Here is a 15498-nt window from a genome sequence, read left to right on the forward strand (position 1 = left end):
ATTTGAAGCTTGAAAAGATCTGGTGCAGTGGTTCTCGACCTTTCTGGCTTCGCGAACCCCTTTTTGACCATCACGGATCCTCGCGGACCACCTCAAATTTTCCTTCAAATTTAGCTCAATTATCGTGCAAGCGTGATATGACTTGTGCAAAATTTAACCGTAGGACAGTGATAAACAGCAACGCAATGAATTATCTTCTACATAATATCATACATTATGTAGAAATTGCATCGACTTCTATTATTTCAAAGCGAATTTTGCAGGTGCATTTATTGAAATAAGTGGTTGTATCTTGAAAACGCGCGTTTCTATTTGTTATGAACTAGTGCTTAAAATTCATTTCCACAAAGATAGGTGGTGGCGAAGGTAATATTAACTCATCCATCATTTCGAAAATTTGAAGGTCTTGCGGTCCCCCTGAAAATGCTTCGCGGACCCTCGGTTGAGAACCACTGATCTAGTAAGTCAGATAATCTGATAACAACCGGAAGATTGTTCCACAGAATGGCAGAAGAAGACTAAACAATTATGTAGTCATAAGTCGAGGTTTTGCCTCTCTTATGACCGAAAAAAGTCTCTGTGACCGAGAACATAATATCCTTCTGGGATTGTAGATTGTCACAGGCTCGCGAATATACGCTGTTGGGGTCATAAGAGCATGAGCGATATGGAAGTTCGAGTAAGGAACTTTTTATGCGGCCGCAAAGAAATTCATGGCAGCTCTACACCACAAAGACAATTCGATACTACAACTCATATTTCAGCTTTGCCGTGCCACCTCAAATTGCATACCTGTAGTATCGGCTGCTCTCTCGAAAACCGGTGCGTTGTCATTGATATCCTTTACTACGACGTTAACGGTCGATATTTCGTTCGAAAAATTTCCAACGTAATCTTGATAGTTCGTGCTCGCAATAGAATCGTTTCTTGTTGTCTGCGGCAAGGAATACAAAACTCGAAGAATTAGATTTCTTGTGAATCGCACAATGCCCGGATTATAGGTTTGCCTTTAAAACATATGGCGTTTTAAAACACTTTGTTCATGTTCAAACAGTGTTTTAAAAAAATGCGATTTAAAAAAAACAAAATTGTGTTTTTTCATCAACAATTGTATTACTGTGCCATAATTGTGTATATACTTTCGAACAAACATGTATTATGACTAGGGCAAGTTTTTGTTGCAGTTGAATCCGTGGAAAGTTGCATTTATTTTTAACAAAAGCTGCAGTAAAAAGTTGCATTTATTTTTTCACAAAAGTTGCACCAAAAGACCACATTTTGCTCGGTTGACTAAAAAAAATAGAAATGGGCAACTTTCCAGCTCAGGTCCCGAAATACCCGTAAGAGCGTTACTTCGGTGCTGATTTATGGTATTTCAGTCGAATTTCAACAAAATCAAAAGTAACTTTCACGAAAAATCGAAAAAGTTGCATGAGAAAAATAGACAAAAGTTGCCAAAAGTTGCACTATAAGATTCCCTCAAACAGCTTAAAACAGCATTCTACATATCTTACGAGTATTTAAGAAGCTGCCGGAAGCTGTAAAAAAAGTTGCAAAATTGCAAAAACTTGCCCTAATTATGACCCTATGGACGATTTGCACCTGATATAGTCGCCGTACACGCTATGGAATGGTTTAACCGACAACAATTTCTAGGGTTATAGCACATAGATATAGATAATTCGTATGGATTCGATGTTCTGATGGTGATGACTGACGGTAGTAAAAATGCTCCATTACAATGCACACCTGGTCAAATATACTTTTTGGTCCGTTTAAGACAGGCCTCGCAAGCCTTTTTCGACAAAGGACTCATATTTACCATACATTTTCAATTGTCAATGTCATTTCGCGGGGACGCCACAATGAAAGATAACAATAAAAACATGTTTTAAACAAGTGCCATGATGGTTCAATTGGAGATGAGAAAGCTAAAGTCAGTAATCAAGCACTGTTTCATTATGTTTTTGAATGATTCTTTGTTGATATGGAAGCTTTTTCAACTATCGAGAATATATTCAAAACTGTGTGTGTAATTGTCAGTGTAGCTACCCGAGTAGAATTATCAATAAACTAGTAATGTTTACTCAATTACAAGCAGAAGTAGTGATTTCACAGACATATCAAAACTGCTTCAAGGAGTAGTAGTAAATGAAAGATCTGATAGGTATTTAGGTAGTTTCAAAAAGTTGCTTTGGTTGAGGGGATGCATACTTCACGCAGTTAATCATTAGCAGCTACTTTCTACATTGCAAGATGTTTCTTCGCGATGCACGCATTATTGACTATTGACACTACAAATTGCTACAATCTTCAAAACCATACTAAGTTAGGGCGATACAACCCCGAGTACTTCGAATGAGTAGTAGTACTGATCCTCTATGATAGGTATACCATAAGTCTTCTTTTAAGAGGATTTGTCCTCAATTTTCAAGAAAACCGGAACCCGAGGACACCCAAATGCCCTCTTTTAACACGGTGATTAATAGGCGAAGACATAAGAGACAACCCGAAAATATCATATATATACAATAAATGCAGATGAAAAATGGGTTGTAATGAAATTGAAATGAAGGTTGACTAAAAAAATTGAGTCAGCCAAACGTTAAGTGGATGTGGAAACCGGTATTTAGGTGTCGACTCGGATAACCGACCCTTTTATTAGTCAACCAATGAGCGATCAGCAATTTTCGTAAAGACATCCTATTTCAATGTCAATGACTTGTTTATATTAATGTTCCCCGTCCAAAGTGTCCTCTTTCTCGGATCTCAAAATATGATAACCCTAATCTATGAGTATCACTATCCATATTATGTTGGTTGCGAAGAAGCATTCTTCTGATCGCGAAAGGGATTGGAGACTGTCGAAATTTGCCAACGCTGCGATTGGACACGCCAAACTACGGCGTGCTTTAAAACCCTTCTGTTTTCTAGTCCATTTTAATTCTGAAATGCAGTATGTGCGCACGATTTCACTGTTTCATTGGTATTTTCAAAATTCAAATTAACGAACCAGCACATAAAGAGTGTATGATCCTTTTTCTTCACGGTCCAGTGTTGGTTTTGCCGTCAAATTCCTTGTTGTCCGGTCCAGGCTGAAAACATCACTAAAATCTGCATCTTCGTCGTCTAGATAAGAATAAAATTATTTTCAAGGTATTGTATGGTAATCAATTATTGCTGTTTTACGCTATCATTGTCTCATTAATCGAAAATTCAGATTTTTTTTCGCAGATTCGATCAAAGCACGTTCATGGGGAACACTGCCACTCATCACAGATAGAGCACACTCAAAATTCCTTTGTTGATGAGTGTGAAATTTGTGTTTTTGATGATTCGCCTCATAAAGTGAATGCTTACACTAATCGTGGAAAAGTGTTACAGACATCGCTCAGAATTACCATGATACTAAATAGGAAACAAGTCCCTCGTAATGTCAGGTATGCTACAATGCTAGATTAATTTCCACTGCCTTGAAGACAATAAAGTGAAAGCGATATTAAATATTTTATTTGGGATGAAATCGTATTAAGATAACATCCAATAAATCATTTATGAATGTTTATGACCTCGATTTATACATGCTGCAAACAAACATGTCGATTTTTAGAGCAAATATATTATTAAATAAATCCCTTGTTGAGTTCCAGTTTCAGTACAATTCAGTACCTGGCACATGAAAAGAAGAAGTAAATTCAATGACCTGCTGACAGGCACATTTAAATGTTCCTTTAAAATTACATTATATTTTATCATGAGAAACAAGATGCTCCAAGTCAAATACAGCTGGTTGAAACTGGATCAGCTCCAACCATACTAGCACCATCTGGGACTTTCCCATTTTGCTTCTAAAAGAAACAATTCATAGCTTCCGCAAATAGAAAGAATATGTCACTCCAGCCCCATTGTCAAAATCTATAAACACTTTGCACAATCATGATCACATGAAACCATATGGAATCACGAAACTCGCCTCTGGAACAATATTATATTGACACCAATTTCTTATAGGTTCCTAAAATCACTCTGTTCATTTCAGGCTGTAGAATCTGCAAAAGTTTATTATACTTACTCTGGATGTATTTTATCAGTGATACATCTACTTAGGTACGTTACAACCATTCATAACCAATCCATTACCGTATTTCAGCTTGACTGTGGATAAAGTGTAAAGTTCATTCTGGGAGATTTGGATTTGAAACTGGGACAGGATTTCGATTGGAATATATTCAACACGCTCATCTCTACCACTACGAATATTTTATTTACGATTTTCTAAATTTTTGTAAAAGATGTTTACAAAGTTTTTTTAATGTATAAATTTTATTTTAATTAAATTGTATAAATTTAATATAGTAATTTTTATGTCATAATTTTTCCAAATTATGAACTAAATTGGTTGTACATGTTATTATTCACTGCGAGCATTAGCAGTCACTGCTAATGAAAGCCGATAAAGGAACAGGATAAATTTTAGCGATATCATGGTACTGTCATTTTTGTACTACAAATATTCTACAAAATTCACACTTCGTTATAAAGCCTCATCAAAGACACTAAGCAACTCTGTACCCCAAAAGTGCCCACCCAAAGCAAGATACATGGCTCCCAAACTTTGGATTTTGAACATTCCAATATCATTATCTTGGCCTTGATGTCATTATCCTGTTGTAATATAATATGATAACAGTGTAGAGACGAATTTATACTTTAGATCCGCCCAATGCCAATTCAAGTGCCTACTTGAGTTTCATCAAAACAGCAAGTGAAGTGTAATGACCTGGCATTCCACACCACACCAGACGGCCTATAAATATACAAACAGTCATGACAACAAATATTTGAAATGACACAACGTACACTAACGCACCCCACGCCAATCAATTACGCAAGACCCAATGCCTCGAGATCGTCAATGATTAAACGTACAAGGACAAATAAAAATGTGATCGGGATACACTACCGCTCTTCATTTAATGGGAAGAACAACAATCCAAGAGAACACGGATAGCTATAAACCACAGGAAACTAGAAAGTACCGGACAGACCGCATCAAGGTACATAGTACATTCTCTCGTAAGGTCAGCACGAGTGTGACACCAGCATTGCAACACATTTGTCACTATAAGATAGCGTAATGGTGAAGTGTCCGGCTCCTTGATCGGTGGGTCGTGGGTTCGATCCCCGGTCGGGTCAAACCCAAGATCATATTAGTAACACTGGTATCCATGACTTCCCTTCTTGGCTCTCATGCATTATTGGGATAGAATGGAGGTGTGGCAAGACTGGGAAAGCCGTAAGGCTATATCTGCACATTCCTTGTCCAGCAGCATACGCACATCATGCTCTCATGGTACGCATATGGACAGATCGTGTGTACGTATATCATGAGTCGGTGTATATGCCACAAAAACGTCAAGGACAAAAATAAACTACGTTCATTCCTTTTTCCTTTTTTTCCTTATCCAGCAAGCTATATCACAAATATTAACAGCTTAATGACACCGCCGTCATAAAAATCTGGCTTGTATTACTGTATATCATGATTGCATTTCTTTTAAAACCTCCAACTTGGAGAGCTAGAATTGCGACTTGTATGTTTTTACCTAACTAACATCATCTTTTCCAAATTGATTGCCTATGACATACTCAACTTGATGGCTTGATGCCAATACAAGAATATAGACAACAATTTGGTTTAAAATCAAGGTTTTCATAACTTGCGTCATGACTCGACCCCAGTCGCAGTCTTTTGTCGACTCGGCTTGACTCATTTTTTTCCGAATAGAAAATGACTTGAGTCCATTTGAGTCAATTTGCGTATCGACTCGATTTGTGCTCGAGTCATTGCGCATGACTCGACCAAGTCATATAATTCGAGACATTATAGATTAATTGATTCAAGTCTCAGTTTTATCAGGACTTATTCTTGAAAAATAGTCCCGGAAAATGTCTTTGTTCTGTTGGAATACACATGTTAAGAGTGAGAGAAATGGGTAGATTATACATACGATATCACTCAGGAGTTTCACAAAAGTTAAAACGAACCTTACTTGATGTCGATAATGAAAAGTGAACATGATGACTTGGACTCAAACTTGACTCATGGTGAATTCAAAATGATTAAACTTGACTCGAGTCAAAATTAACTTGCGAGTCGGAACCGCGTGACTTGGTTACAACCCTGCTCAAGGCCAAAAACAGACTTGTGTCAACTCTATAAGAATTACGAAGATGTAGATGCTATCCGACGGTGCGCCTCAAAAATTTAAAGTTGCATTTTCGATTCGACAGTGAGGTTGACATCTGTCATGTAATACATGCATGTCCTCAGAAAAAATGGTGTCTATTCCAAATGCAACAGCCATTTTGTTGAAAATATCGTGACGAGAAAAGGAAATCAAATGCGCAAAATTTCGATTTCCATTCGCAACATAAGTCGACACTGATTGTTATTGAAATAGAAATAAACTGGTGCAATTAAATCGTTCTCAGGAAACCGCGCTTTCATTTTCAATTTTTCACAATTTCCATTGCATATAATCGCTTCTATTTCACTTTGATTATATTTAAATTTACTACTCACAAAGTAAGAAGTATGAATTCTTCCGGTTCTCCTCAGTGTCCGCGTCGAAGGCCTCTTTGACGGCACCCATGTTAAAATTCTCGTCGTTTTCCTCGGTGATCGGAATTTCCTGCGGGCTCTGTGCAATTTTATCAAAGTTGTGATTTGAGTATATATGGTACTCACAATCACACATGTAGGACACACACATAGCAGGTTTTTCAAATATATGACATATCAACACGAAAATGTGGTGTACCCTAGCTATGTGGTTACATCACTGGTCTCACTATCCACAAGCCTGTATTGTATACATATCGGATCGCTGTCATTGTTAAGCCGCGTCAGACACTGATGGGTAAAATCCATTTCCATTCCCATTCCGGTCTTAAGCCCGCGGAAATGGTTGAGGTTACAGTAGCATTTGCCATTAAAACTTCCGGGACAACAACAATGCGGACCACTAATCTGCTGCAGAAACCCTTACACAGGTAATGCCAAATGAGTAAAATGTTTCAAATGGAAAACTATTCAGGATAGTGTACTACTACCCAAGTCCGATGAAATCAATCATATTTGTAGAGGATGTATATTTTTATGACATAACCGATTAGTGTTCGTGCAATAACCCGTGGTCAAAACATAAATCCAGCTTTCAACTTGTGAGAGACAAGACAAGCAAATTTTTCACAAATAAAAATTCAACAAACACACGCAAAGGATAAGACCGCATTTGTGGGGCATGGCGTTTGTTCTACATTTCTAAATGCATGTTTTAAATACTTACAAAGCCCTCATATGTGGGTTCATTATCATCAAGGTCCAAAATATTCACAATGACATCAACTTCCGACTCTCGGGCAAGGTCGCCGGCAGTGTCGCGCGCTCTGAACTTGAACTGGAACAATATCTTAGTTGGTATCGCCGGATTTTAAAGAGAACAGGTATAGCCAGGTCAAGTTGAGAAAGAATGACATCACAAATAAGTCATACTTTTTCGAATTTGTTTTCATTTAAATCCAAATTTCCATTATCGTTATTGTGCCGTTAACACAAAGGTAAAAAATTATACTGCAATGAATGTAGTCCTACAAAATATAGTAGCCTAATAAGAATGGTGGAACATGCTTAATAAAGGTATGCACACTGAAAGCGAAAAGGAATGTTTCAGTATCTAACCGATAAGTCGGAGTGCCAAAAGTCGACCAGGCGAAATCAAATTGCATCATGCTAGTATTTGTCCAGTAGAAAACCGATCGAATTTCGACTTGGTGGTAGACATAATTGTAACAATCTTCCGATATGGAGTAGCGTACCAATTTCATGTCACCTAATCAGTGTTACTCACTTCTCACTATAATATGAACAATACGAGTAGCAACTAAAGCCATAACCTTAACCACCATGCCGTAACGTTAACCTCTAAACTAGAGCCTTGTCAGAAAGTCTGGTAATGAGCTCCGGCATTTACTGGGTCATATTATTACTATGTCAGAACCAGGACAGTGCTGAATTGTCCTTTGCGAAATGTTAGACACAACTAGCGCACATGCCAATGTCACAATGTATACAAGCTTGACATTTCTCAACTCCATTTCCGATCCGAATAGTTAGCCTGAGCTGACTGCTACAACAGCCACAACCGAATGAAAAATGCTGCAAATTTAAAAACATAATATCGAATCAACTCATTAACTTAATAACGTGCCTCGTAGGAATTGTCGTCTTCCTGATTGAATATTAAATCGGAGAAAATCTGGCCAGTCGTAGAGTTCACAGTGAAAGGCGCGTCAGCTGTTTGTATCGAATAAGTCAGCAATGCGTTGTCGCCGATATCCTCGTCGGTAGCAGTGATGGTGCAGACGGGCGTGTCCTGTAAACAGAATCAATGTTTAAAATTCTATTGCACTGTTTGAAAATATAACCCAGGGTAATTTGCAAAATTTCAGTAACCACCCTGAGAGTTGAAACTTGGCTACTTAATAAATTTACAGGTATCGCCAGTTACCAGAAAGTCACCATGGAGGGGTCAGAAGACGACTGCTAAAAGACTTGTAGTCGAGTATAGGATAGACCAGGGATAACGTGTGCATCAACCAAATTTATTTGCCAAGAAGCAAGACGCACAAAAAGTCATTACTGCAATGGAGTGATCATGAAAATGTGCAGACCTTTGTATTAGGCCTACACAGATTGGTTTGATGTCATGATAAGATTTGTCTGAAATTGCTTTCTCTGGAAAGGTCTAACTTGCCGGGGTAATGCTCGGACGGGGTAGAGGGAGGGAAAGAGCGCGACCGTAACTGCCGCATCCGATATATTTTTTTTCATACTCATAATTTACATAAATTTATCAACTTTATTCGCAATTGTAAAAGCACCGAATATTTCTAGTAGTGTGCAACGGATATTTCGAGGCTGTCCTTTCCAGGACACATGAAGACAAAGTTTCGGCTGCGCCCAAAATCCGGTGCGAAAAACGCCGGGTAAATGCGATAAAACCTTGGCCCAAAATGAACGTTGCTGGTTGGAACTGCATTGCGTACTACTGGTTGTCTGTGAGGACTGCGCCTTCTCTATTTCCTAAATGCCAGTAAATACATAGCATACTGATCGCTAGATAAATTAAAACTCAGATTTGGGTCTCGGAGTAAAAAGTTCAAGAAGCACTTGGATAGACTATCAAAGCATTGTCCACTCGCCTTGTTTACACGGCTTTACCCTCTACAGTTAACATCAAGAAACCGCCGTATTTACATAATGGAACGGGTAGTCGAAAAATCAACCGATAGATGAGTTACTTTAACATAGAGTATACAGTATGACCCATTCGGTATATATCCGCACAGTTTACCAGTGACGTACCTCAGCCTCGTTTTCTTTAATTTCACACGTGAAGCTCTGTACAAAAGAGACAATTTCCGTACAAGAAGCTGAATGAACAAGGAATAAAACAACAAACCGTGAAGCTGCCAAAAGAGGGGTCGTGATCGTTGGCGTCGACGACGTCAAACTTCACTTCTATTTGTGATGTCATACTCGGTACTCCGTCGTCTCTTGCGTTGATCAAAGCACTAAAATTTGAGCCTGGGACGCCTTCTCGGTCTATTACTCCGTTGACGGTGATCTCGCCTGAAATTTATGTGCATTCAAAGTTGCAAAAGAAAATCTTTGTCTGTGAACCTTGCAAATCAATAACATGCATAACAAAAATGCAAAAGGGTGAAATGTGATATACAGATAAGTGAGGTATAGACGGGAAGCTTGGTGTAAGAGAGTCATCAAAGTCAAGCCACATAGGCTAGTCATTACTCTTAAAATTTAGAATAACCAACAAAAATAGAAATTATACGTCAGAAACAACTACGATTCCGGATCGAGTTTTAGCTTTAAGTAGGTCTAGTTTTCCAGTGTTACTCATTACGAAGTCATACACATATGAAAACATGAATTCGGCCACATCGTGACAAAGCGTAGGGAAGAGCGCTACCTCAAAGAAATGTCGCTTGTGCCATGTTTCAGATGCTGCGTTGTGGAGGAATAATTTTACTTGAAAAATAAAAATTCTTAGTCATCACAACAAGTGTATAAATTTAGTAGTCGAAACTATCCCACAGTCACCGAGCATGTCCACATTCAAGTCGAAATACAAGCAATTTTTACATAATCTATACTAGTCAGTCCGCATGTCTACTTTACCACGATCAGGTACATATACTTCGTGAATGTCGATGTGCATGCCTCCTCTCTACATCTGTGCCTTCGTAGATTTTGTGTACTGACTGTTACCTCGAACGCTGATCATAGCGCGTGCGACTGATTGATTGCTCGTTAAGCACACTATTCGGGAATTGGCCGATAACTCACCATCCGCAGAAATATTGACGAAAGGACTGACCACAAAAAATGTCACGGTATTATCCTTGTCGATGTCCGTCGCGAAGAGCTGTATTGGCGAAAACAGATATTTACAACAAAAATCAGCGATAAAGTTCCATGATGACACATCGTTTACACCACTGATTCCCGAACTATTTGCTACCACAGATTTAAGGGTGTGTCGTGAGTATTTTTGGAAATTCAGAAAGGAGCTGTATAAATATTAAAAATAAGACAAGCAGTCCTTGATTAGTTTCCCCGCTGTTAATGAATCAACTCACAAACAAGAAATCATTCCTCAAATTGTATAGGATTATCTTGCGCTGCAATAGTACCTCTCAGAATTTGCTGTTATTAACTTCAAATTGGTATTTCCTAATTTGTTAGCAATGGATGAAGCAATTTTCTCGCAGTAGAAAAAGAACATCATAAAAGTTTTTTAAAACACTGCTCTGCAAAAAGGTTGAGTTAGGACTGTCTGCCGAACCCTATTCCATGATCGGTGAAAAAGCAATCAAAATCATATTGCTTTTTTTTCATCTTCATGGCTTTTGTGCTTCAAATGAAATTAAAAGCAGTAAACGAGACATAGTTCTTGGTATTGACGACAAAATGCAGATATGTCAATAATGAAACCTCGTTTCAGTGGCGTATGTTCCTATAAAGAGGCACTTCCATCGCACTAACGAGTGTGAAATATTTTTTAAGCAAACTTTTCTTTTGTCAGTGTGCCTTGAGCGTTTTATAATTACTTTAGTGTGCTACATGCTTTAGGATCACTGATTTACACTCATCTCACAGTGTTGCAGCACTTACCCTTCCTATTACTGTTCCAACGGACAATTGTTCAATGACTGGAAATGGTTCTTTCGGCTCGGTGATATTTGGGGCGTTGTCGTTGTAGTCGCTGATCATGACAGTCACCGTCGCTAAAAAAATCCCGGCATTTTTAATGTTCAGTCACCAAAGAACACAAATGTAAACCACAGGAAAGCATAACCTAAATTTGAAATTTTTATGGTGACGATGTCAATCAACCACAGACCACGAGCCTGGTCGCTATCAAAACTTTGAGCGGACATCGATTTCACATATTCAAAAAGTGACACAATTCAGCTAGAGCCAATAATTAGTGCCAATAGTTGAACAATATAGCCCGTGTACACATCATTTATGTACATTAAACTACAGCTATGTACACATTGACATGAACTAGTTAGACACAAGTATTTCAAGTCTAACATAGTATATTGCACTTCAAGCAAGAAATATAAGACAGCGTAAATGAGCAAGATCATGGTAGACGAGTTGATGACTTCATCGGACAGTCCAATAAATATTGACTGGAATTAGCCGCCACTAACGGTACAGCAACATTTTACAAATGACAAGCGACAGTGATGGTCACCAGCACCAATACAATAACTAGTAAAAAGAACTTTGAAAGTCCGAGTTACTTGTTGATATCTGTTCGCGGTCCGTATCAGCATTCATATCTTCCACCTGGACTGTGAGCACAACAGTTTCCACTGTTTCGCGATCTAGTTCGCTGTTTACGGAAATATTCCCCACCTAAAAAAGTTAACAAGGTCCTTATCGATCGAGAACATTCAAGTATTGAAAAAAATTTACAGGAAATGCATTCAGTTATCAGATATGGATAAAAAAATAGAGATTGCTATTGTCAGTTGCATAAACCAGCCTACCTTATACTTGAGAGAATAATATCGACAATAAAAAAAGTAAGGTATCAAGTATCATACCTGTTGTATTGAATAAATAGACAAAAATGTCAGTGCATTTCGTATCCTAAACTCCGACACATACCTGGTCTTTTGAGGAAATAGAAAACCAATCGGTGCATTTGCTATCGCCAACATCAACATCGTTTTCATTAATGCAGCGAAATCGAACGATGGAAAAGTTGAGATTGGAGTTGATGTCCGTATCATCGGCAAATACGGAGCCGATCACTGAAAAACGGCGAAGTCTCTAATTTAATATCCAAGAATAAATAGCTCATCTGCGATGACAAAAAGCTTGGAGGAAAATTTCAAGTTTAGTCTCGAAAATGCCTCTTTTTGCCGTTTCCATCGCTGAAAAGGGATCTCTACTTTACCAGTCCTATGAACATACACTATCCAAGCCAGGGGTCACCAACGCGGTGCCCGCAGTAGCAAATATTCAAATGAGAGATTTGAAAGTCGAAGCGTGGGTTTTATATTACCAGCAGTTGAACATGGGTCAGTGGACCCTAAGAAACACACAGTTTTTGATCGGGGCGTTGCTCGTCTTCGCCCACATGAAGGCCTAATGAGATCTAGTTATTATTCCTTAATCCTGACGTATTAATCAGTACCCAAGAAGTACCTCTAGGTTTCAAAAAGGTTAGCGACCCTCAAACTAAGCCAGTGCTTCTCAACCGGCGGTCTGCGAAGCATTTTCAGGGGGTCCGTGAAGCCTCCAAGTTTGCAAAACGGTTAATACCCCAATTTGTATTTCTTTAAATTAGGAAAATCAAGAGGCAGTTCCGCTTCACCGCTGCTAAAACTTCAGGACTAAAAATTGACGATTTATTGTGGTTTGTGGTAAAATATAAAAGTCGCAGTTGTGCAGGTCAATCAAGGTGACTTCGAAATGTTTGCAAAACCCATTTTCTCCTGTGATATACATAACTAGTATTCCGGAATAACTTATAAAGCTGAGCTGCTTGATAGAAACGACTTGGCTGGACGTTATATGTTCATTAGAAAATATGCTTCTCAATCTTGGTGCCTTATGTTGCGATCATACCCAAATGTCTCACCAGAAACATTATTATTATATTTGCCATCACCTATATTGGCGGAAATGGATGCTATGCTACAGAAATCACATTCAAATAGAAGTCTACCCAATTTCTACATAAATAGTATGATGTTAAAAAAGACATTTTGCTGATGTTTATCCCTAGCCTACAGTTAATATTTGCACAAGACAGATTACGGTTGCACGACAACTGAGCTAGATTATTAAATAAACTTTGGGGGTTGAGAACCACTGATCCAAGCTATGGACATTAAATGACTGATTATAACAAAATGGCAAAGTGTGGAGGCACGACACGAAGTTTAACTAGCACCAACCCATATTGCAAATTTGGATGATAGTATTATAGGCTGGATACATCGATTTTGTTCCTCTATTTTACAGACAAAAGGCTAACAAAATACTTTGATCTCGATACAGATGTGTAAAAATTCTGTCTGGTTTCAAATAATGCAAATCAATAGAATATCCCATGAATCTACCGTGACAAATTGGTACCTGGTAAACACGGATTCGAATATTTTGGTAAGACTTGAATTCAATTCATGATTTTAGTGGAAGTGAATTTTGCCGTTCAATTTGGGACAATTTTCGGCAATCTTTGAATGAAGTGTGCTGAATTCTGGACATCACACCACAATCATTCCAATAAATACAGGGTTAGAATCTTCATTTGAAAATTTAAAAATTTCCCTAGTTGCTCGGTACAACTTACTCACATCAATACCTTACCTTCATCGATTTTAGCGCTTTCGTTTACTGTAATTTCCAATTGACTTTCATCGACAAAATACGGGTCCTTATCATTGACATCCAATACTGTGACCCTTACAGTTGCGTTGCTAGACATCTGTGGCCGTCCACTGTCCACAGCATACACAATGACATCATAAAATCCGTCTAGATCACGGTCTAGCGGTCGCCTGACCTAAGCACAAACGGGTGACATGTTGTTAAGAGTGGGAGTAGTTGGTTAGTTCATGTCCATTGACGCAAGAAACTACGTTTTGAGTGTAGACAGTAGCACATTTTAAAGTGTTGTAAGTTAATCTGGGGACTTTCTCCCGTGTGCCCCTGTTATTATGCAGTCTCCACAGAAAGCCTAGAGAAAGACCAGGTGCGAGCCGAATACAAAGAAACATAAAGAAAGGGTGAGGAAAGAGTCCAAATGAAAGACAGCCAAAAGATCAAGATCAAACACTGTCACAATGGGCATTGTACCGAGGTGGATGTTATATCGATAGACTCTACTTGGTCGTTTTGACATCATACTATCTTTTCATTACATCGCATTGTGTCTTGTGTGTCATAAGTGGATGAAAACAATAGAAGCTGGTGATGATTAAAATATAACATTGATATTATGGGCATATGACGGTTTTAACCGGCTCAGCAGGAGGTTCGTAATTCATAATATGGAGAGAACGTGGTTTATTTTTGTCATTGATGTTTTTGCAACATATACACCGACTCGTCATATACATGCACACGATCTGTGCATATGCACACCATGATGAGTGGATGTTGCGTATATGCCGCTGGACAAGGAAGGTACAGAAATAGCCTTTTAAGGCTTTCTAAGTCTTGCACCGCACCTCCATGCTATCCCAGTAATGCATGAGCGCCAAGCAGGGAAGTCATGGATACAAGTGTTACTAATCAGGTCTTTGGTCTGACCCGGCCGTGGATCGAACCCACGACCTATCGATCACGAACCATGCCGAATACTCTTAGATGTAACTAAAAAGAGGTAATGGTAAACATAAGTAGCAGCAGAGCAGAAGTATTCCACACTGTTATCAGTATTACTATGAAAAAATTACACATGGAGTACATAAAGCGATAACTTAATTTTGGTAATTTGTTCACAAAAACCTTTTCGAATTACTCTCATCAGTAGTCAACGACATATATTGATATACATAGGTTATTATCGACAGAAATGCAGAACTATTTATTAGCTTTTCAGTGACGCATCTCATGTACCCTTGAGCAATCTAGGATATACAAGATAAATATTAGCTAGTAAGTATGATAACACTGGTCAACAGCCAATTTCCAACGTATATGTGATAACATGATTCTTGAAGGTTATTCCCCACTGATTCCGAATATGCCCTTATTCTTTCCTAGCACATCAGGTTTTTGAGATATTTGCATTTAAAATTTTCTCAGTTATGCTATCAACTTCATCATAGGAAGATTGCAAATTGCACTGTAATCCAATTGTGATGTAATTAGTGAAG

The 15498-nt window shown here is 38.4% G+C and overlaps 1 protein-coding gene across 2 annotated transcripts in view; it reads right to left on the reverse strand.

The window, feature by feature from the left end:
• Positions 1-15498, reverse strand: part of LOC145445383 (cadherin-related family member 2-like) — a 48267-nt gene that overhangs the window by 8880 nt on the left and 23889 nt on the right. For both annotated transcript variants that reach the window (XR_013916986.1, XM_080323573.1), the window contains exons 20-31: positions 13985-14180; positions 12272-12417; positions 11902-12016; positions 11261-11373; positions 10433-10511; positions 9528-9697; positions 9431-9466; positions 8274-8438; positions 7353-7463; positions 6587-6704; positions 3014-3129; positions 793-934 (exon numbers count right to left, since the gene is read on the reverse strand). Coding sequence is in view for 1 of the 2 variants with exons in the window: in XM_080323573.1 (XP_080179699.1) it covers positions 793-934; positions 3014-3129; positions 6587-6704; positions 7353-7463; positions 8274-8438; positions 9431-9466; positions 9528-9697; positions 10433-10511; positions 11261-11373; positions 11902-12016; positions 12272-12417; positions 13985-14180 (1507 nt within the window). In the remaining variant the exon portion in view is untranslated. The remainder of the gene's footprint in view (positions 1-792; positions 935-3013; positions 3130-6586; positions 6705-7352; positions 7464-8273; positions 8439-9430; positions 9467-9527; positions 9698-10432; positions 10512-11260; positions 11374-11901; positions 12017-12271; positions 12418-13984; positions 14181-15498) is intronic.

The sequence above is a fragment of the Botryllus schlosseri genome, chromosome 8, assembly GCF_051294905.1.
Source record: "Botryllus schlosseri isolate E-star chromosome 8, Bs_hap1, whole genome shotgun sequence".
NCBI classification, from domain to species: domain Eukaryota; kingdom Metazoa; phylum Chordata; class Ascidiacea; order Stolidobranchia; family Styelidae; genus Botryllus; species Botryllus schlosseri.